Source organism: Osmerus eperlanus, chromosome 11, assembly GCF_963692335.1.
Source record: "Osmerus eperlanus chromosome 11, fOsmEpe2.1, whole genome shotgun sequence".
NCBI classification, from domain to species: Eukaryota; Metazoa; Chordata; class Actinopteri; order Osmeriformes; family Osmeridae; genus Osmerus; species Osmerus eperlanus.
The window spans coordinates 10,033,699-10,054,811 of record NC_085028.1 but is presented as its reverse complement, the minus strand read 5'-3'; the positions used below and the strand labels follow the sequence as shown (position 1 = coordinate 10,054,811).

The window sequence follows — 21,113 nt, the reverse complement described above, 5'->3', positions numbered from 1 at the left end:
TTTGAATCCTTCGTAATTTGGACGGAATCCCAAGCACGTCGCAAGCTTTGTGCAAAATAAGATTATTTGCCACGTATTATAATGTATGCACCAGTTTTATACAACAAAACAGTGTCAGTGAACCCCCCAATGAAATGTGTGCTTATTTATATGCAGTTATTCAGGTATGCAGTAAATTCCAATTACTTCTTTAGATTTCTATTTAACATGGGTAGAATATGACAGGGAGGCTCTGTTTTGGAGCAGCAATGTAAATCTCGTTAACTCTTTATCTGCCGCACAGCCTACTAGCAAAATAAACTGAATTTATACGATGAAGTAGGCTACTAAAGCAATCTCCTATTTTAAAGAGTCTAACATGTAGCCTAGGCCTACGGGGAAAGTATGAAGTCTCTCTTCCTGTCTGTCTATATTTGAATGTATAGCCTTTGTGTGTGTGGTTTGCGCGTGTACAAGTGAATGTGAGGGGACCAAATACATTTATATTCCCAGCACTCAATCCCATGCTCGGCTCCCACCGGCCCTAAATCCCGGCGCTCTCCCCCTGCGAGGACCCGCTGACGTGCAGCATGCCGAGCCGAGCGCGTTTTGCCTATGCATTAGCCATCCATTTCCTGTGGCTGACACCTCTCCAACATAAAACCGTAAGGCAGAGGTAAAATATCTCTCTCCTGGCGAAAATAAAGCTTTGTCTCCCTCCTGATCTATAGGATATAAAATAAGCCACGCGGCTTTGATGCTGGCTTTACCTTATGCACGGGTTGCTTTTTCTGCACACAAAAGCAATGAAGATGAATAGTGCAGGATTGCCTGCTGTGCATCTCCTGCGGTTCAGCAAGACCCCCCTCCCCCTCCCTCAAGTTTGGAAAGGAGGCGTTATTATTGATCAGTGAATATTGATAGTGATGCTGTACTTCCACAATGTCATCAGCTTTAGGAATGCTGAGTAAAATATATATATTGATGGTCAGTCCTTCGAAGTTATTTCCCTTTGTTTGATAGAAGAATGTGACTTTGTTCAAAACTACCATCTTGCTAATGATTTTAAGGTGTCTAGGCTACAGGACTTATGTTGGCATTGGTCATGGTCTATGTCTTCGGTTTTTAATAAAGACTTTTGTGCTATAGTGGAGATGCAGGCTATTCGTCAGTGCAAATGGAGAAAAGGCCCTTCTTGTTCAATTTTGGCTACAGCCGCTTACAGTTATGCTATGCTTCAGCACGATCTCTATTTCTTTTAAAAGACTCCCTTGTGTTCTTAAAATCACCTTAAACTCATTGTATGTGTTTTTTATTATTATTATTTCATGTTTAAAACAGAAATTGTGCCTAAATATCCTAATACGAGTCTATATAGGCTACAGCACTATCGGCTGTATCCTTTGTGTGCACTTTTTTTTTCATTCAGAAAAAAGGAAGGACAAAAATAAATCACGGACAGCGCAAAATAAATCTCCCGGCTATCGTACATTCGTCCCTGTATTTTAATTCAACCCGGGGCACTTGATATCAGAGCCGGTCAGGGCTGCGCATGCTTGCGGGGTTATAGCGCCGAAATCTGCTGCCATGCAGGAGCTATCTGCCTGTTTTCAGCCTCGCAGGCCGTCCCTAGAGCATTCCCTACTGCGAGATAATATCGCAAAGGGAGTGGTTATCACCACACATTATATTATAATCATTAGTGATCCTGGCCCTTTCACCCGTATTGCAGAATAAGCGTGAGGAACCATTAATCTAAACTAGAACAATGCAGGCCCTCAAAAGACTAGACCCCATTTCACTGTCCTAGGAGGCGTAAATACTTTTTCCCTTGGTTTCTGATTGGTTGTCGCCACGTTTTCATTGGGCTAAGGGTCTTTCCGTTTTCATAGTTTTCATCAAGTGGATATGCATTCACACCTAAATTCTCGTTATTTTGATAGTTATGCTATTAAATAGGTTCGTTGGATATACCCTATTTCTACAGCTAAGGCTGAAAGTTCAATTTCAAGCACAGGCTCATGAAAAGTCAAACACAGACCTGAGAGGCAGGTCTGTGTTGACTTTAGGCTTACTTTTAGAGTAGGGCTATTCTTTGAATAAAAAATGCTGATGCGACAGGAAAAAAACAGTACAGGAGTATAGAGAGAACTCCCGTCATAAGTGCATCAGCCCACAACAATAAAAAAAACCATAAGTTGTGCTCTATCTGGCTGAAATTCGCCCCCTAGTGTTAAAGGCAATGACTGTAATGTGAGAATGTAAGTGAGATGGGGATTTCTGCTCCAGTGCAGGCCTACAACTGAGCAAAACTCACTGGATATCATAATCAATTAACCATTCAAGGCTATAAGAATAATATTACCGCTCATTCTTAAGTATAGTTGAAGTTGCAGACATTTAATGGTGAGGCGGTAAGGGCAATTTGCATGGGAGAAGCTCTGTCGTGTCAGCGTTTGATTATCGAGTTAGGGGAGAGGCAACAGCTGTTCCAGAGATGGGGGATCTATAGGTTTCATCGAATTTCTCTCTCCATGCTGCGTTGGAGTTGGAAAGTCAGGAAAATGTTTATATAGTTTCTGGTCAGTGCCCCGGGAGGTCAAAATTGGCATATGTTTGAGGAGATTCCAAGAACAAGTTTTACAGATAGCATGGGCCATATGTTGTCGACTTGTAGGCTATTTTGTAGCCTATGCCTATTTATAAATGTCGTTTGGCTCTTCGTTTTTATTTACATTCTTGAACGTAGCTCGCATGAACATATGCTTATGCATGGTCCAGATTTTTTTATACGGAGTGAAGGTGGGTGGTTTTTGTGCTGTATTGTATCACTGTGGTCTCTCAAGTGTTTTCTTCCTTCAGCGTAATACGTTTTGGCACGCTGACCGCCGCTGTGCACAGCCTCTCACCCAAAAGCAAGCACCGTGGTACACGCTTGCAATGTTTGGGTCGTGGTTAGTGACAGCGCACACTCCCGTGCCTTTGTGCCCGCCTTCCTCACTTGCACGCTGCTAAAATAAAGTCATTTTATGAATAAGATCAAATCACATGCTTGATGGTGAACCTTGCGCCCTATTCCAATCATCCCGCCCTGCTCTTTATCGTAAATCTAGGGTCCTCAACCTTTCCTGCTGCACACGTCCACAACAACAGTATTTGTGATAGGCAAAAAGGAAGTGTGAAACATAAGATACAATTGTATGACTTTCCTGCATAAAAAGCATATGCTGCTGTATTTCGTCAATAGTTTAGAGAAGCATTTCCAAACCTTTCATTATTATTTTGTTTTCCTCTATAGACATTTTTGACAATTGTTCAATCATTTCGCAGTCTATGGCATGGTTTGAAACGAAGAGTTATATTTTAAGATAGTCTTAATTATTATTATATATAATTACGATGCAAGATTAATGTGGTTGTTTAGTAGCCTATACTTAATGTTATTCTGACCAACATTTTCTAAAGCGCATAGCTTCATCTTCATGCAGTTCACATTCATTTTCTACTAGCCTATAACCTACAATCCATATTGTAGCCTACTATTGAATTAGACTGTATTTCTCAGTTTTTAAACTTTGATGACTAAAGATGAACTCTCTCTGATTCTCTCTTATTATGGAGCCCTTCAAATGATGATCCAAACGAATTACACAGGTGTAAAACAAACACACGAATAGGCTATCTGGGAAATCAATATCATGTTCATGACGTGACGTGTATGAGTCCGCCTGTGAAATTAGAACTAAGGCTTCACACCCCAGTAAACAGGGGTGCACTGGCTGCGGCGCGCGGTGGGGTGGGGAGAGGCCCGTGGTTCCTAACTCCCCCCACCGACAGTGCTCTCGGCGGTCCCGGTGCGCTCAGCTGATCAAAGCCCCAGTCAGAGGTAATATTTCTCACTTTATTACCGGAGTCACGGCGTGTCTGCACGGCCAACGATCACAGAGTCCACTGCCCACACTCTCCACTTTCCCTCGCTTGGGTTAAGGTCATCTATAGCAACACACACACACAGTGTGAAAGCTATATGCAAAGAGAAACTCAAAATAGAGAAATATTTTATTTGAGAGATTAGTATTTACATGATGTAATATTTATAGGGATTGCAACGTTTTTATCCATATCTTAGTATGGATACGTATTTCATAACTTCTAGGGTTAATAAAGTGCGTTGCATAAATATTTTGACTGCTTTTTAAATGTAGGAAGCTTTCATTTCGTCTAAAAAAGCTGTGTTAACGTCCCTCCAATGTGCTGAAGCATGTGCACATCATGTTATAATAATACTCTGTCCGTTATAAATATAGGCAGTAGCCTACCTTTAGGATGCACACGATTATATTCTCTTTCCATTTGAGCTCTGCGATAGGCTTACTTGCAGGACGCAAACCAACTTCATGATTATAATTAATGATGGCATGCATCTTCACAGACTCATTCATTATCTCAGATCTCAGATTAATTATCTAATGATCTACCTGTTCACTTGAGTCTTCAGTCTTTGAACACAAATTCTCCTGAGCGTTTTAGTAAAAACACATAAAAAACAACAATCGCTAGGCCTAGGCGAGATGAATGTATGCCACAGTTCTTGTTTGTTCCATGCAGATATGTATTTCACCAGAGACTACTTATGGTCTCTCACACTTATGTTACATAAGTTATAGGCCTACCCACTTACTTAAGGACTACACTATCCCACTGATAAGACAAAACATCGAAATGTTCTAAACAGCCCAAATAAATAAGAGCAATAATTTCAGTGTGTATAGAAATTGGCTTTTAGATTACAACTGCTAAATTCCTCAAAAGATAAACTAAACCACAACAGGCCTGTGTCTTTGATCTACGAATATATTTTCCACGCCCATGCATGAGACATAGTATAACACTTACAGTGTATATGCCGACAATGCCCACTACAGGCTCAGTCTTTTTGATTAGAGAAAAAAAGGTGGCAAGGGACGCATCTGAAGCTCAGTGATTCCACCTATAGCCCCCTCTAGCCTCACCAAATACAGTCTACTCCTCGTGCAGCAGGAAAGCTAGCAGTCACCATGAAGTATAAAACTAAATCGAGAAATTACACAACGGGGAACACAGTCAGGTTAATGCAAATATATAAATTACAAGGACCTGTCTTTTCAGTCGATGTGGGCCTAGTGGGTATTTGAATATGTTAAAGTTTTGGAAAGTGAGAGCTTTACAACTGCGCATCAAAATGTAGGCCACAATAGCCTACACTTTCGTTATCTAAATAAAAAAGTAAATTATCTATAACTTTTGGTTAAGAAGCCAAAATACGTTGAACTGGAGGTAAAAATATATCACGTTTACAGATTACATAGTGGTGAGGTTAAACTCTTTCGCATTTAATCACGTCCTTGCCTGGCAGAACATAGCCTAATATGTATTTGACTTTTTCACGGATTAATTCCTTTTTGCGGTTTATGGTTCAATATTGTTTTTTATTGGTAAAAGATTATCCCCAGTGACATATCGAGTTATCTTTTATTGTAGAACTGGAAATAACATTTGGTTGTAACCGATGTAGGAGCCTGGTGTTTGTGTATTCCTAGTCTCTTTCAAGGCCTAATGTTGTAACACTTCGTTTGGTTTAAAGCTATAGGCCTAGGCTATAGAGTATCCAAAAGAATATAATTGGCATGAATTACCTATAGGTTAACTTGTCTTTTGCCGTGTTGAAAGTTGCAAAAGTGTAAAAGGTGGCCTAACTGTCAAAACACTGCATCTCCAGGCCCATCATTGTCTTTCTTTCTCTTTCTTTCTCATAGATGATAGAAATAGGCTACAGCCAGATGCTCAGCAAATGAATTAAAGGCTCTCACGAGCACACTTCACAAACAGAGCCACGCGGGCTCTTGCAGGGGAGGGGTGCGATGTGGAAACCGGGTCTGACAAAAACATTGTGTGTGTGTGTCTGTGTTTCTCTGTGTGTGTTCATCTCTTATCTGTTATTCTCCCCAGAACAACGCGTGTCATCGAAAGGGTGCTGCAGTGAAAAGAAGCACTCCCCCGACGCTCAGAGGCAGCTGTCATCTTGCGTTGTGTAGGGCCGATCGCGGCCTTGTCCAGCCCGGCCTCCGTTTTGCATGAGAAGTAGCCCATATGCAAGAGGAGGGGGCATGCTATTGATTCTAGATATCAGACTGGAACGTTTACACAAAAATACGTCGGAGGAATATAATTAGCGGTCCGCAGTGGCATGTGCCAATTGGAGGTGCGCGCGCATTGTTTGATGTAGTTAAGGAGAAGTGGTGGGTGATGTGAAATCAGAGTGATTCCCTGTTGAGGTGCGACTCCATGATAAGTGCGGACTTCCACCTTTGGATGTGATTGTATTTTGTTTAACTTTTCATATCAGGGGGGGGGGGGCTCCCTCAAGATATACAGTTACACCATTTCATCACCCCCTTGTCGTTTTCCAACAAAGCAAACTACAACTTCTTTATTGTTTAAATTACATTTATTACGCTGTCATACATTTTACAGTTGATTGCCCAGTGAGAGCCATTGTTTGCTTCCCAGTACCGTGTAAAATAAGGCATACAGTCGCTATTGCTGAATTTGAAATTATTTCCATAGATATAACTGCGGTCTCTTTATTAGCATATAAAACATTAACATGTAGGCTACATATAGGCCTACAATACTCACTTCCGTGTGCTATCAAGCTTCAATAATGTTCATAACTTGTGAATGTGAATAAGTGAATGTGCCGGTCCTATCCTGAGGTGTTTGAGCGATCAACAATCGTCAGAATAATCTAGCAACCTGCCAATTTAGGAGCCTTTTAGTCTCGTCTACTTTTGATCCACCCAATACCAAAGAGAACACTCAAGACTTGCTGCTGACATGAAATGGTACGCTACAATTACATTATTAGGAGACTACTAGGCCATAGGTGACAGGTCTTCTCACATTATAGGTGGCAGGAGTATCCAATAGTAAAATTCCAACAAAATAGCCTAGTCAGCGACAAATTATAGGCTATATTTCTATATATAAGTATTGGCTATATAAAAACGAGTTACTACTACCTTGCCACTAACCTGCATTATATTTACGAAACGTTCACACAGTTTTCCTTATTCGGCACTACCAAGTTGAACCCCGCCATGTGCTAAAGCAGGTTTGGAAGATGCAGCGTCTTTAGTTTAAGCTTAGCCAAAACTCATATCAAACTCAGATTCGTTTCTGATGAAAATACGCTATTCTGGTGACGGGTATTCTTGGTAATAGCAAAGAAAAACAATATAGCCTAAGTCTCTAGATGAGATTAATATTAAACGAACATATAAACATGGAAAAACAGCCTTTAGCATCTACAGACAGGTAATACTTTGCCAATGCCTATCACCATGACAAGCTTCGTCTTCGACAAGATGCGCATATCTACCTTGGAAAACGATTCATGCTGTCCATTTTCCAGAAGACGGTGGATCAATGGACGAGACCCTCTTTACCCAGACGGTCGTCGTGATTCTGCTCACCATCCACATTCACAACCGTATGACAGTTTCAGGCAAATTTTGACAATTGGTATCTTCAGTTCCCAATAAGCAGTAGAGTGCACCGGCGCGGCTTTGTAGGGATAGCTAATGGTTACTTGCATGGAGAGGTGCTGATTGGTTTCGCCTCAGCCTGACGTCACGAGTCCGTGAATAAGGCTGGCTCGTGTGCTTTCAGAAACATGCAGAGTACTGGAGACTGAACGAAGAGCGTCAATCCTGCACAGAGACGTATGCTTCCATCACTAGAATCTTTGACAAAAAAAAGAAAAAACAGGACCAACGGATCCGGAGGAGAGACACTTTTTCTTGAGATATTTGGGGTTTATCGTTTTGTTTCTTGCCGGGCGCTCGTCAGTGGATAAGCGGCCATGTCAAAGTACATTGAATTATTTATAGGCACGCGTGTCTTGCTGTGTGACAGTATTGCTCTGAAACCAGTTTATTAGATGCGTCTTCGAGTCCTGACTGGCACACGTCTCTTTTTTCGTCCAATGCTTCACTTCGAACACCACGGAGAATTGCAGACTTGCTATGGTTCTTGCAATTTAGCTAATATTTAGAAGGGGGCTGATATTTTGTCATTTGATTGGCTCAACACAGGTGTGTGTTCTGTGTGTGGGAGTGGATCCAAAGGACTGAATCTCGAGGAGCCAAAGGTATTGGTTCTACCTCACACTTAAGAGGACGTCTTGGCAACGGTCGCCATCCTACTTTTGGACCCCATACCTCCGTGCTGGCCTCTTAAGCATACAGGGAGAAGTGCCGAAGGCGACCGACCGACTGTTCCTTAAAACACATTGACCCGGGACCTCCGACCGACTAAGGAACCAAACACGCAACGAAAGCAGTCGATGTTCGGTGTGGGGTGTTGATTTGTTTATCTAGTCGAGTTAAAGGACCTGAACCTCGGGCTGTAAAGACCACGGTATCACTGTGGGTGCACATCCAAAGACGATGGTACACTGTGCAGGGTGCGAGAGGCCTATTTTGGACAGGTTTCTCCTAAATGTTTTGGACAGAGCATGGCACGTGAAGTGCGTTCAGTGCTGCGAGTGTAAATGCAATTTAACAGAGAAGTGTTTTTCGCGAGAGGGGAAACTATACTGCAAAAACGACTTCTTCAGGTGAGTTGTGCTTTAAAACCACACATTTATCATTGTTTCATGTTGTACAAGGTTTTCGCGTATTACTGTTGATTCTGTATGCAGCGTCATATGTTAGTCTTAGATGTAGATAGAAAGAAAAACATAGGTCTAATCCAAAACAAAGGTGCACTTTGCAATAGTAAATTTTTATTAATGTAGCTTACTCTTACATTATGGCCGTGTTGGGGAAGGAAGATTATTTTAGGGTATACAAACTAGACATCAAACCCTTTTGCTAGTCTCTCTGAGGATAGTTTTAATTTGTTGCGCAAAAAGTTGCTTCGAAAGGAAAATAATGAATTAATTAAAGGCTACAACCATAGCCTACGCTTAAAAACCGGCAGTTGGGCCTACTTGGTGTTTACATAATGGAGTGTAGGCCTAGTAGTTCCACAAAACTAGCCTACCAAATACATTTCGTTCGATGCCAAAGGTGTGAATTAGGTCCGTGTGGTGAGTGATCAGAAGCTTTGATTAGGGCACAGTAATTAACGGCTTGTTAATTTGTATTTCAATGCTAAGCGAAGGACAGCGGCATTAACTGTGTGTACTCGTTCCCGGTAGGGGTTCGAAGGAAATCACACTTTGTTTACAAGATATAGACGGCCAGAAAAGCCGCTAGAATCAACTTCACTGGGATTCCGTGTTGGAAGTATAGCTCACATGGTGGTAAAGCTGTCTGGACAGATCCATGTGTTTGCACAGCTCGAGTGAAGGATACGTGATACATTGATTTAAATAATAAACCGGTGTAAAAGATCAAACCCGCAGACAGTGGAATCACAGACTTGCAATCAACAATTAGTGTACAGAATCTCAATACACATTAGGCCTATGCCTAACAAGAAATAAAACTAGGATAATCTCTCGTAGTATCAATCATTGTGTTTTGAAGTGCATGTAGCCTATGTGCCTCATCGGAGTCTGTTGGACCTACAAATAAGAGAAGCAAATCAATTAGGAAAATAACTTTCAAAGCATGCTATATTTTCTGTATATAAATATAGGACCTATCAAAAAATATGCTACATGTATATAGGCCTATTTTGCCATTTTCTCAATGATTCTAAAATAGACTCGCTCTTTGTTATGACACACAATTCGGTCGGATAATTCAACAGTTAAGATAAGCCTAAATAAAATGATAGTTTTAATAGGCATTCATTCATGTTATTTGTTATTACAAAATAGTAGTAGGCTATTTCCAAAATATTGTCTGCAGTCTGAACTTTTTACATTTGACCTTGCGGCCTATAGTAAACAAAAGTCTTAATATCCTAATGCTTTGTAATAACAGACATCCTATTTTTTCCTGACAGGCGGTTCGGTACGAAGTGTGCAGGTTGTTCACAAGGCATCTCTCCGAATGACTTGGTACGGAGGGCGAGGAGTAAAGTGTTTCACCTCAACTGCTTCACGTGCATGATGTGCAATAAGCAGCTTTCAACCGGAGAGGAGCTATACATCATTGACGAAAACAAATTTGTCTGCAAAGAAGATTACCTAAGCAACAGCAATGCAAAAGACACAAACCTTCTCTCAGGTACGACGAACGGCTTCATAATATGGCGGGTTTCACCTAAATTGTGATGAATGTGATGCTTTCAGCCAACGCTTTTGAAGTCGAATGATCATGCATCATTTCAGTGACTGGAGGTATATCAGATGTGGCCTAATAGCCCATTTACAGATGCCTATTTATAATATCATATAGCTAAATGGTTCGATAACAAAAAACGTTGTTCAAAACAGCAATTTGATGTTTTATAACATTTCAAACATGTTCTTGAGATAGCCCATGCATGTCCTCTCAGTTAAAATATGCTAAATGTTGATTTGGGACTTGGGGGCCTATGTTATTCCATTGATAAGAACAAATTAAATAATAAAAGCATGTTTCAATGTATAAAATGGCCCTTCATGGAAAATGATTACCATTAAGTTGAAAGCCAATTGCAATGGGCCATTAATGTATTCTGCACTGTTTGGTGACAACATGTTGGTCTATCTCGGTTTAATTGTGTACGCGTTCTAATATTCGCTCCGTTTTTCTCTCTCTCACAGTAACAGCATGTAGTGATCCGAGTTTATCACCGGATTCTCAAGACCAGTTACAGGACGATGTAAAGGATTCTGAAATAGCCAATTTATCGGACAAAGAGACTGGTAACAACGAGAATGACGACCAGAACCTCGGTGGTAAACGACGTGGACCTCGAACCACCATCAAAGCAAAGCAACTGGAGACTTTGAAAGCAGCGTTTGCAGCTACCCCAAAACCCACGAGACACATCAGAGAGCAGCTCGCACAGGAAACGGGGCTGAACATGCGAGTTATTCAGGTAGCCACATTATATTACGGCAGATAATACTGAATTCACACGTTTGCAATTCTTTTTTCTTAAAGCCACTGGAATATTTTTTATTTTAGCTCTTTGAAAGAAGCAGCTAGGTGAGTCTGGAAGAACGGGTGGTGGGGGAACTCACCTTGTTCGTTTTCAGGGTTACGCGCTCATTAAAATGTGTGAGAAAGCAGTTTATATTTTATGGAGAGTATATCCCTAAGCGCCTGAGCTAAAACGGGGGAGGGGGTGCGCGGAATGGGGTCTTTTGTTGGCACTTGTATCATTGCTGGGCGCGATGTCAACAGTTCGCCACAAACAGGGCCTCATCAGATTCACGCCGTTCCTTTCTCATTTTCCTGCCCTTAAAGAGATGGGCTTTTCTCGAAATTGCCCATGTCACATTGGGATTCAGTGAGCAAAACATTGGCTGTCATCGAGGATTATTTGGAAAGGGTAATTTATATGGGTATTTTTGATACTTGGCTTCCAAGACAAGTAAATACGCCAACTGGCTCAAGACTGGTGAGAGCGATTGGGAGTCTTGGCAGCACTGTGCCATCACGTTTTGCGACCACATTTAGCCATGCTGTGACCATTTTCAGTCAAGTGTAAACGCAGAAATCAGTTTCACGAGACTTCCGAATGCCCCTTTATCCCTTTAATCTAATATGGAGTTTTCAATTAGGTATTACATTTTGTTCTCAAGCAGCCTAGAATTGTTATACTGAAACATAATATTATTTCAGATTTTTTTTAACTTGCTGCCAATCGCAGTATTACCAAGTTATTATAATAATAATGTTAATTTATAATAAAATATTGCAGAAAATAATCGAGATAGGCTATGTATCAAGTTTATTGTTAGCCTACTTATCATAGGCCTATATATCATATTGTCGGTAAAAGTATTATTCAATTTTTGTTCTATTCATGTAACTTGTAAGTAGGCTACTTATTTGTCCTTAAATCCAAATACAAGCTATTTTAGTCCAGCCTATATAATATTAAACTGAAAGGCTTTCAAGATTTACGCGTGCATGTTTGAGCTTGGCCTTGTAGAACCGAGGATAATGTCACAAAAATTAGGCACATTTTCCAACGCCTCAATTGTTGATCAGCTGGAGAAGGTTTTCGTGTCGAGCTTAAAGTGCCGACAAACCTACATCCACAATAAATAAATACTAACATCTACTTAAATCACTGTCTAACATAAATGTGCTGCGGGGTTGACTTTCATACCTATTAATTCGAGATTGGACGACAAATCTATAAAGAAAAAAAATGGTTTACAAGATTAATAAAGAGGCGAAGTTGAATATTTAAGAGCACCAAGGAAGAGTGTAATTAGCAGTAAGAATTCAAGGGTGGGTACATAGATTACGAAATAATAACCCCGGCAGAGCATGTTAATATATCTGTAACAACCCTCCTATTAAGTATTAATTTGAGATTTTAAGGCCCTGCTGCTGCCCCCCCTCGGTTGGGGTAAATGAGGGGTTAAAAGATCATTAAAATATGTTTGATTCCAGACTCTCCAAGAGACGATAATTAGGAATAATCGTGTCACTGCAATACAAATTCGCTCCATCACGTCACCATCACGTAATCTTGACCGTCAGGACATGGCAGGAAAAGCACATGTAATTCATCCCTATGTACTATACCTTGACGCCGATTAAAAACAAAACAATAAACATATTCGTAAAAAACCGGTTCGTTTTATGCATGATTACTCAGATTTAAGAGACTTGTTTCATGCCAGACATGTATTTTAAATGAAGTGTGGGAAATTATAAAAGTTATGCTTAGTAAGTTTAGGTTTAAAAGCATTCCCAGGTATTAGGTCAGACTGGGGTAATTTTATGTTGTACTTTTGCGTTTTGCTGTCAATAATGTGTTCCCTTCAGTTAAGATTTACATGATTATAGGCTACCCCACCTCCATAGATTATGCCAATAGCATTTTGGTAACAAGCATTGCTGTGTTTGAGCTTTTTTAATGAAATGTCTAATGACAGAAATACGTTTTTGTCACGCAGGCCTATATATCACATTGTTTTAAACATAGCCTACTTGCCCGTTGTGCTTCCTAGGTATGGTTTCAGAACCGGCGGTCCAAAGAGCGTCGTATGAAGCAATTGAGCGCTCTGGGCGCAAGAAGGCACGCGTTTTTCCGCAGCCCGAGGAGAATGAGAACGCTAGTGGACCGGCTCGAACCTGGGGAATTAATTCCAAACGGCCCCTTTTCTTACTATGGAGGTAAGAACGATGATGAAAGGCTTACGTGTCTTAGAGGGTTTTATCTATTTTCACATGTTTGTTTGAAATGTGGAATAATTTTACATGTGTCTGTTAAGCGCTGTTTCCATTTGTCGCTCTACCCTAGGACGCCTTTGATGACTATCGTGGCTTATCTGATGGGCGCGCAGACGTTGAAATAGTCTAGAAGCTACAATAGGGGGCTGTTTTAAAATGCTTGTAGAAGAACATTACCAAGCAAGGTTTTAGTCAGATTTATCTTAAAACGATCCTACCACCTGTCGGCTTTACATGAGTAATGTAACATTTACAAAAATTAAATAGGCCTCTGTGTTGTTTTTTTTACCGTACATGATAGCTTTAGGGACTAGAATAATATTTTGAATGAAGCCAAAAGCGAAAAAATAAGAAGGAAATTAAGATAAACATTTTATAAAAATTACAGTTGCATAATGTGCAATAACAATAAATGCATTTGGCCTCAATTGCACATTTACTATGAATCTGAATACGGATGAAACTTCTTAAATATTTAGTTCTTTGTGATATATTTACTATATCAGTACCTCATTACCAAATTCCTGCTGTCTTTGGTCTTTGTGTTCAGAGCAGTTTTGTTAATATGTAACTTATACATATAATTATGAGGTCAATAGGTGAATGTGGGCTTCAAGTAACAATACTGTCTCACTGGCCAATCTCATGAACCCCTCTCTAATGTAGGCGTAATTTTGAAATGTTTTCCAACATAATTCATCTTTCAAATGGAGACACTTGATTTTATAGGAGGGATACTGTAATAATACTCTGTTGCCAAGTATGCAGATGTTATATTATTTAGACATCTTAGCAAACAAATGAATTGACATTTGCGTTTAATGCAGGTCCATAGTTTTAAGTTGTTTGTTTGGTTGATTGAAATTCTCATTTTAATTGATGAAACTTATTTATTATTATGTGTGTCCTAAAATATGTTACAATGCCTGTGCCATTAGTAATGTATTCACTAAAATAGTAGCGTCCTGTTTCTGTGACGGTAAAAAAAATCCTCATATTCTTACATTTTTTTGTTATGATGTGAGGATTTCAAAAGTGCTTGGGCTTTTGTCCTTTGTGGTGGGCTTCTCATGTCTAATAATATTCTGTCTAAATAAGAAATAGGTCTCTGTGTGTAAAATTGCTGATGAAATGGCCCATATAAAAAACAAATTCTCCCCACCAATTGAAGCTTTGATTTAAGTGTAACGTGTTCTCTGACTAATGTGGCACAACGAGGGGTTCTCTCTCACACAACTACAGGCGACGTATATTCAATGGATTTCCCACAACATCTCTGACAATTATTTTCTCGCACTCATTCCTCACACGTCTGACCTTGGTTTTCTTGTCAATCCGCAGATTATCAAAGCGAGTACTATGGCCCAGGAGGGAACTATGACTTCTTTCCTCAGGGGCCTCCCTCATCGCAGGCGCAGACCCCTGTAGACCTCCCCTTCGTGCCCTCTTCAGGCCCTACGGGCACCCCTCTTGGTGGCATGGATCATCCTATGCCAGGGCACCACCCTTCCAGTGAGGTGCAGCGTTTCTCTGACATCATGTCCCACCACCCAGGGGACTCGCCCAGCCCAGAGCCCGGGATCCCAGGGCCCCTGCACAGCATGTCCTCGGAGGTGTTTGGGCCCAGTCCACCCTTTACCTCACTGTCCCTCAATGGCAGCGGATATAACAACCACTTGTCCCACCAACCCTCGGAAATGAACGAGGGCACTGTATGGTAGCTCCAATGAGCATACTGTACAATAAGGGGAATGGTAGGGCCAAGGTTAGAGACACCTGTTGAATCTTTTTTTTTTTGGTCTGTTACATTTATTTATTTTCCCCATATGATTTGTTTTGCAAGAAAGATATATGGTGAAAAAAACACGGCGTGGACAATGTAGTTGTAAACATTTACCTTGGTATTGTGTTGATGTTTTGATTGCTTCTTTTTCCAAAACCGAACAAGGACTTTGGGCGCACAAAAGACTGTGTGTGTGTGAGACTGTTGAACCGAAGGCCTCGGGCCCCTGCCCTCCATGACTGTGACCCCTCCTGACTCCTGTCAGTGGCCTAGCACAGTGACAAACCTCCAAACATACATCACTGGGAAAAAAACACAATTTCCAAAACAAGTAATATATCCCCAACAAAAGAAATATCATTAGCTACTGTCAAAGACTCAACAGCTTTACAGAGGAAAAAGGAAAGGCCGGTTAGTCGAACGGTAACCCAAGCCACTGGCACCAAGAAGGCTGAATGACGTTGGACTCTATTTATGACACTCGATATGTCTCTTGTATTTATTCAAAAGCTCCTCAGACCTCTTTGCCTCTCAAGGCTCTGCCATATTGACACTTAAACAACCTTTTCAACACTAAATATGTTTCTCAAGGCCAGGGGAAATACCTTTTTTTCTTCCATCTGGACTAGTTACTTTTCTTGGTTCGAGAATTCCACCAAATCTGAAAGTTGGCCTTCAAAAGGCAGTCTCTAAAACAATATATGGATTGTAAAACCCTTTATTTGAATGGAAAAGAACATGAAATGGTAATGAATTCTACCTTCTAAGAATCTTTTAATGGGGGCCTGAAAGGGACTTAGAACAGTCAACTGTTTACGTAATATATTTAATTCAGGAGTTAAAAGTATCAAACCATGTTTTAGAACCTCTTGATCCATATAAAAATGTTCCAAGCAACCAACCAAACTTTTGTATTGATTTTATTTATATTGTATGAAGACAAACACGTTTGCTGGGGTTGTGTTTCACTGTGCTAGTTTGTACAAGATGTTGTTTACAAAAAATTTAAAAAGATTTACAAAAAAAAACACAAGTAGACAGTTGCCAAATAAAAAATAGCACAATACTGTAAAAGTGCTTTGCACCATCATCTGCAGAACGTGTTGAGACAAAGTGTAAGTGTTAAAAAACATGCTGAGAAGTCATTTACTTCTTAATTTTTTAGTCTGCTGAACAGCATTCATAAAATTGTTAATATGACATACTTAAACAGGTTTTATTTTTGTGTCTTTAAAGGAGAATCCAAACTATTAAAATTGATGGTCAAATATGCAGCAACCAGCTGCTACTTTCTTTGAATATCAAACCCTCATGGTATGTCTTTTATTGTTCCAATAAACCTAAGCTTATGTGACCTCCAGTGCATATTAGACCATTCACTGTATAAATACGACATGTTGGAAAAAAATGTGTTTCTAATAAAACTAGAAAATATACAATTTGAATGAAAATATATTTGTATTAATTGATGGTCTAATAGCAACTTTATAATATTTGACCCTATGCGTTTAGTTTTGGGGTATGAACCCTTTCCCGATCTTACCTATTTATCCTCCTAGGTTGAGTATTGTTTGTTTGCATTGTGAGGGGATAGAGTTCGGTATACTCTTTATCAAAGACTGGTAGTGATTAAATGGAATCACTGAGGTTCCATTGACAGATCTTAACATTCATAACAATCTTGGTGAAGACTGAAATTTTGATCTTCTACACAATTATACATTTAATAGGTTTTGGCCTCGGTCAGAAGCTACTACAAAAATTTATTAAATTCCAAAAAGTTTACAGTCAAACATATACAGCGGTGCCTTGAAATGTAAATATTTTCGTCCTCCTTGAGTAACGTTAGTTTCCACTCCATTGTCGCACAATAGAGCATGAAATACTTTGGCTGCAATTTCAACTGTATATCTGTGAACAAGTCATATGGCATACTGCTGGGATATGAATAACAAGGAAATCTTGCTGACTTGCTGGCCGAGTGACTGCAGCCAAACACAAGAGGGAGTCCCTCTTTAATTCTAGAAACTGAATTCATAACTAATGCTGATATCGTTTCTTTTCCCACAGTCCTGACAGATTCTTTTTATTTATTAAATTATGTAATTTATTACATTTCTTGAGGTTGTGGAGGATTTCTTTCAAGCAGTTGTTACAGTGTTCTCGGTCAGGACTGAATCGTTTTTTTATTTAATTTTTTATTTTACCTTTAGTTCTAAAGTTTTGAGTTGTTGCTATGGGGCGGTCATTCTTGTGGGAGGAGACGAACCATTCCTTGTGTGTTTTTGTACACAGCAAAGTGACAGGAATTAGTCCACTTAGTACCACCACACACACATAATTCAAATAACAGTATATATTTAGTACTCAGATATTACTAGCACACAGAAACCAGAGCACAGAAATTGCTGCCTCAAAATACTTACACATATTGTGTCAGAGTCAGAAAAGATTGAAATAGGCCAAATAGTGTGTATTCAAATTAATAAATGACCAGGTGTTTATTGGCAGGGGAATGTAAAATTATTCATAGGTTCCAGTTGGAGCAGTGTGGGCATGGGATTGTGGCCTGTATCTGGGGAAAGTAGCCCTTATCTCTCACTAACCTTCATGCTGCTAGACCCCCTCCACCCCTACCCCCCAGTCCGTAATCCACCATGAATTAATCATGGCCCTGAGAGGTAACCGGGCCTGAGGAGTGCAGGCGAGATGGTGGGAGGGTGGGGCTGCTGGGGGATAACGGGGGGGATATAAGACTCCGCTGAACCCCTCAGCTTAGCCAAGACGTTAACGCTACACGCCACCACCCAAGGCCTGCAGTGGGGGAGAGGGTTAAGACCATGGCTCTTTAAATTCAAATCTCCTATTGATTGGGCATCGGCTATTGGTTCTAAACCGACCTTGTCGTCGCAGTTGAAAAAAATTAACACACCTTAACTGTATCGAGTGATTTTAAATGACGGTTTAAATTCTTGAGCGTAGTCATGTGACTAGCCTACGTCCTCTGTGGATAGGTTGGACGGGAAGAGGGAAAGGAGGGAGGGCTTTTACAAGACCATCATACCTGTTGGCTCTGCAGCCCAACATAGTTTGAGAACCCCTCTTCACTATGTGAAGTTCTGCAGCTGTAAATACACAAAAACAGGGCACGCATCTTCATTGCTTTGCAATGAAATGAAACACGTCTGGGAACAATCTTGACCAAACATGAGAACGCAAATCAATTTCATAGGTTGGCTGAGAAATCATTTTTTCTAGTTTGTCTTCCTTTGAGTAGGTGATGGTGTGTCTAGACATGCAGTTCACTCACCAACTGTAAAGCTATATTATTTTTGTGCTGACTTACAGATAAACGAGTATGGGGGAGCCACCCTCTCACTGGCCAATTTGGTGTGAGCCGTACTTGTCTGAGAGACAGGTGAACCTGTCACAGCATTTCCAAAAGGCAGGGATAAACGGTCCTCATAACTCATACTATTTCCTTATGGCTGTTTACAATGTACGATACAGTGCAGGAACCAATATTTGAGTCATTACCTTCATGTGAATATACAAGAACACCGGTGACCTTGGACAGTGTAATATAAGGCTGCCATTTGGTTTCACATTGGCATCTGCACAGGAAGATGTCCTTGGAGGGAGAATCTACTTGGAGGATTTCTCAGAGGGCAGAAATCTGTGTGATGGCATCTGCGAGCCCAGCTCATTCACACAAATTGAAAAGCAAAAGTGACTGCATATTCAAAAGTGTGTAGACATTTCCACTGATGCAACAGTCGACCAGACTTCATTAACATTCAAGAAGGAATAGAATTCTGAGTTCAGTAGCAATGTTAGAGGCTTTACAAATACCTTATTAAACATAGTTCTCTTTCTGCTGAAATTAAATCATGTTTAAGGTTAGAGATGCAATTTGGGTTGCGGTTATTGTTACTGTGTAACTCCAGGATATAGGATATAACTCAAATGAGAGTTTTAGGGTTATGGTTAGGTCTAAGGATTTAGTGGTACAAGAAGTTAGATTGAATTGAAACAAAGGTTTTAGAGAAAGTTGTTTGTTTTTTAATGTGAGATTCATGGATTGTCAGTCAAGTGTTGTTGCCCTGTTCCGTCTGTGAGCCTTCTTAATGTGATTTCTATACCTCCAGTCCCCTGACCTGTCCTTTAAAGCTTAACATCCATAATGGGGCCTCCTAGTGGTGGGACGAACACCAACGATATTAGCAGACTGAATTTATTCTGGGGAAAAAAACAGTTGTCAAGTTTGTAAGCAAATATTAGAACAAGTAAGCCTCTTTACCTAACCTCATTTAATTATTGTGCAGGGTTCATTAAAAAAAAAACTTAGTAAGTAAATAGACTGTCAGGTTTTGGGTAGAGGCAGGGAGGGGCGGGGGGGGTTAAGCCTTTTTTACTAAAGAGTGGAATCCAGTGCAGCATCACACTAAGTGCATTTGTACAACCAGCTAAGAGCACAGCTGCAAGGCAGCCCTTATCACCCTGCCATGTTGTAACAGAAGCTCCAGGTGTCTGTTGGCATGTTACTGTACGTCGGCACGCACTGCCGTTGTTAATTAACGCAATCCCCTGCTTATCCAAAGAGGGAAATACCTGGATTAGGGAGAGATTTGTGACTAAAACCTGAGACATTGCTAATCAATTTAAAGCCATTAGACAATTAATTTACTTTGGTGAGGGTGGATGTTGCGCGTACTAATACCATATTCTGATGAGTATTGAATATATCGTGTTGACAGGATTGAGTTAGCAACCTGAATGTACAGGAGAGGCGTAAACAAGGCCAGTAATGTGTCATTGTGTAAGTGTCCACAGCATCCCTGCAAGAATAGAGACAATACAGTATATCTTCCCAGCCAGCTACTTACCTGTAACCAATGCACAACAACCTGTGTGTGTGTGTGTGTGTGTGTGTGTGTGCATGTGAATAGAGAGGGACATACTGTACAGCAAAGATGGTTGAAGGTATAAGCACGGGTTGTGTAGGGCTGTAGTGTGCTACATTGCTGATGTTGACTGAACCAGTGTGGAACGTGAAAACTGTTATTCTGTTTTTTAAGTCACATTTGAGGATGAGGGCTCAGAACATAAAAGCACCCCAGATAGTTTTCAATGTTTGGTCATAGCATCTTGATCAGTTAAGAAAACCAAACTTTCTGAAGACTTCCTTCATCCAAGAATAAACATGAGCTAGCTGGTATCCAACAGAGTATCATTAGTTATGGCAGCTATAAGTACACGTCCATCGTTTAAGGGTACTGTTTTGGCCCACAACATATCGAGGGCCAAATACTGTCCTTTAGCCTAGAAAAATCCAGCTGGAATATTTTTCCCTTTTTAAAAAACATTCATTCCAATTAAAGAAGGCCTGTGTGAGTGCAGCCAAGCAGCTCTGTTATTCAATTCCATTAGAATGAACGAGGCAGCCGCATGCAACCATGCAGTTAACAGGAATTAAAACCATAGGCAAGATGACGGATTACATCGGAAATTGAGGTGTGTGTGTATGTGTTTGTGTGTGTGTGTGTGTGTGTGAGTGTATGTGTATGTGTGTGTGCTACCAGTTGTGGGGTTTTACTGTATGAGTTTCTTATAGCATTTTGCGTTTTGCTTATGTGTGCATACTTTGCATTGACACAAAGTTCAGTGCATACATTTTGTAGTCTAGGCATGGTTTTGGATGCACTTGTCATTTCAGTGTTTGCCAGCTGTGGTTGTGTGTGATATATGATTTCACTCGTGATGCATACATGACAGTTGGCACCATTTATCATAGTTAGAACATACGTAGTCTGTGAAGTGACCCTTATTGTGCTTTTTGTAAAGTAAAATTACGTTTAGCATATTATTTACTTGCAGATAGGCTGAAACGTCATGTGGACGGGTATTGTAGTGGAGGAAGGCATGGGGTGGCGTGTTTCCTGGAAGAGGTGTGTCAGTTATGGGCTCAGTGGGTGTGTCTAAATTGGTAAGACCATATAATTCAGACACAC

The 21,113-nt window shown here is 40.4% G+C and overlaps 1 protein-coding gene across 1 annotated transcript; it reads left to right on the top strand.

Annotated features, from left to right (window-relative positions):
- Nucleotides 1-7,661: 7,661 nt before the first annotated feature.
- On the top strand, nt 7,662-16,135 carry lhx1a (LIM homeobox 1a). The gene is made up of 5 exons (XM_062473692.1): nt 7,662-8,638; nt 9,979-10,202; nt 10,724-11,001; nt 13,097-13,262; nt 14,661-16,135. The coding sequence occupies exons 1-5, from the start codon at nt 8,469-8,471 to the stop codon at nt 15,038-15,040; spliced, it is 1,218 nt and encodes a 405-aa protein (XP_062329676.1). The 5' UTR covers nt 7,662-8,468; the 3' UTR covers nt 15,041-16,135.
- Nucleotides 16,136-21,113: the final 4,978 nt, after the last annotated feature.

Excerpts from the sequence above, each read along its gene's own strand:
- lhx1a (XM_062473692.1), top strand. The coding sequence starts at position 8,469 with ATGGTACACTGTGCAGGGTGCGAGAGGCCTATTTTGGACAGGTTTCTC. Across the intron at positions 11,002-13,096 it reads TGAACATGCGAGTTATTCAG|GTATGGTTTCAGAACCGGCG; the intron begins GTAGCCACATTA and ends TGTGCTTCCTAG. Across the intron at positions 13,263-14,660 it reads CCCCTTTTCTTACTATGGAG|ATTATCAAAGCGAGTACTAT; the intron begins GTAAGAACGATG and ends GTCAATCCGCAG.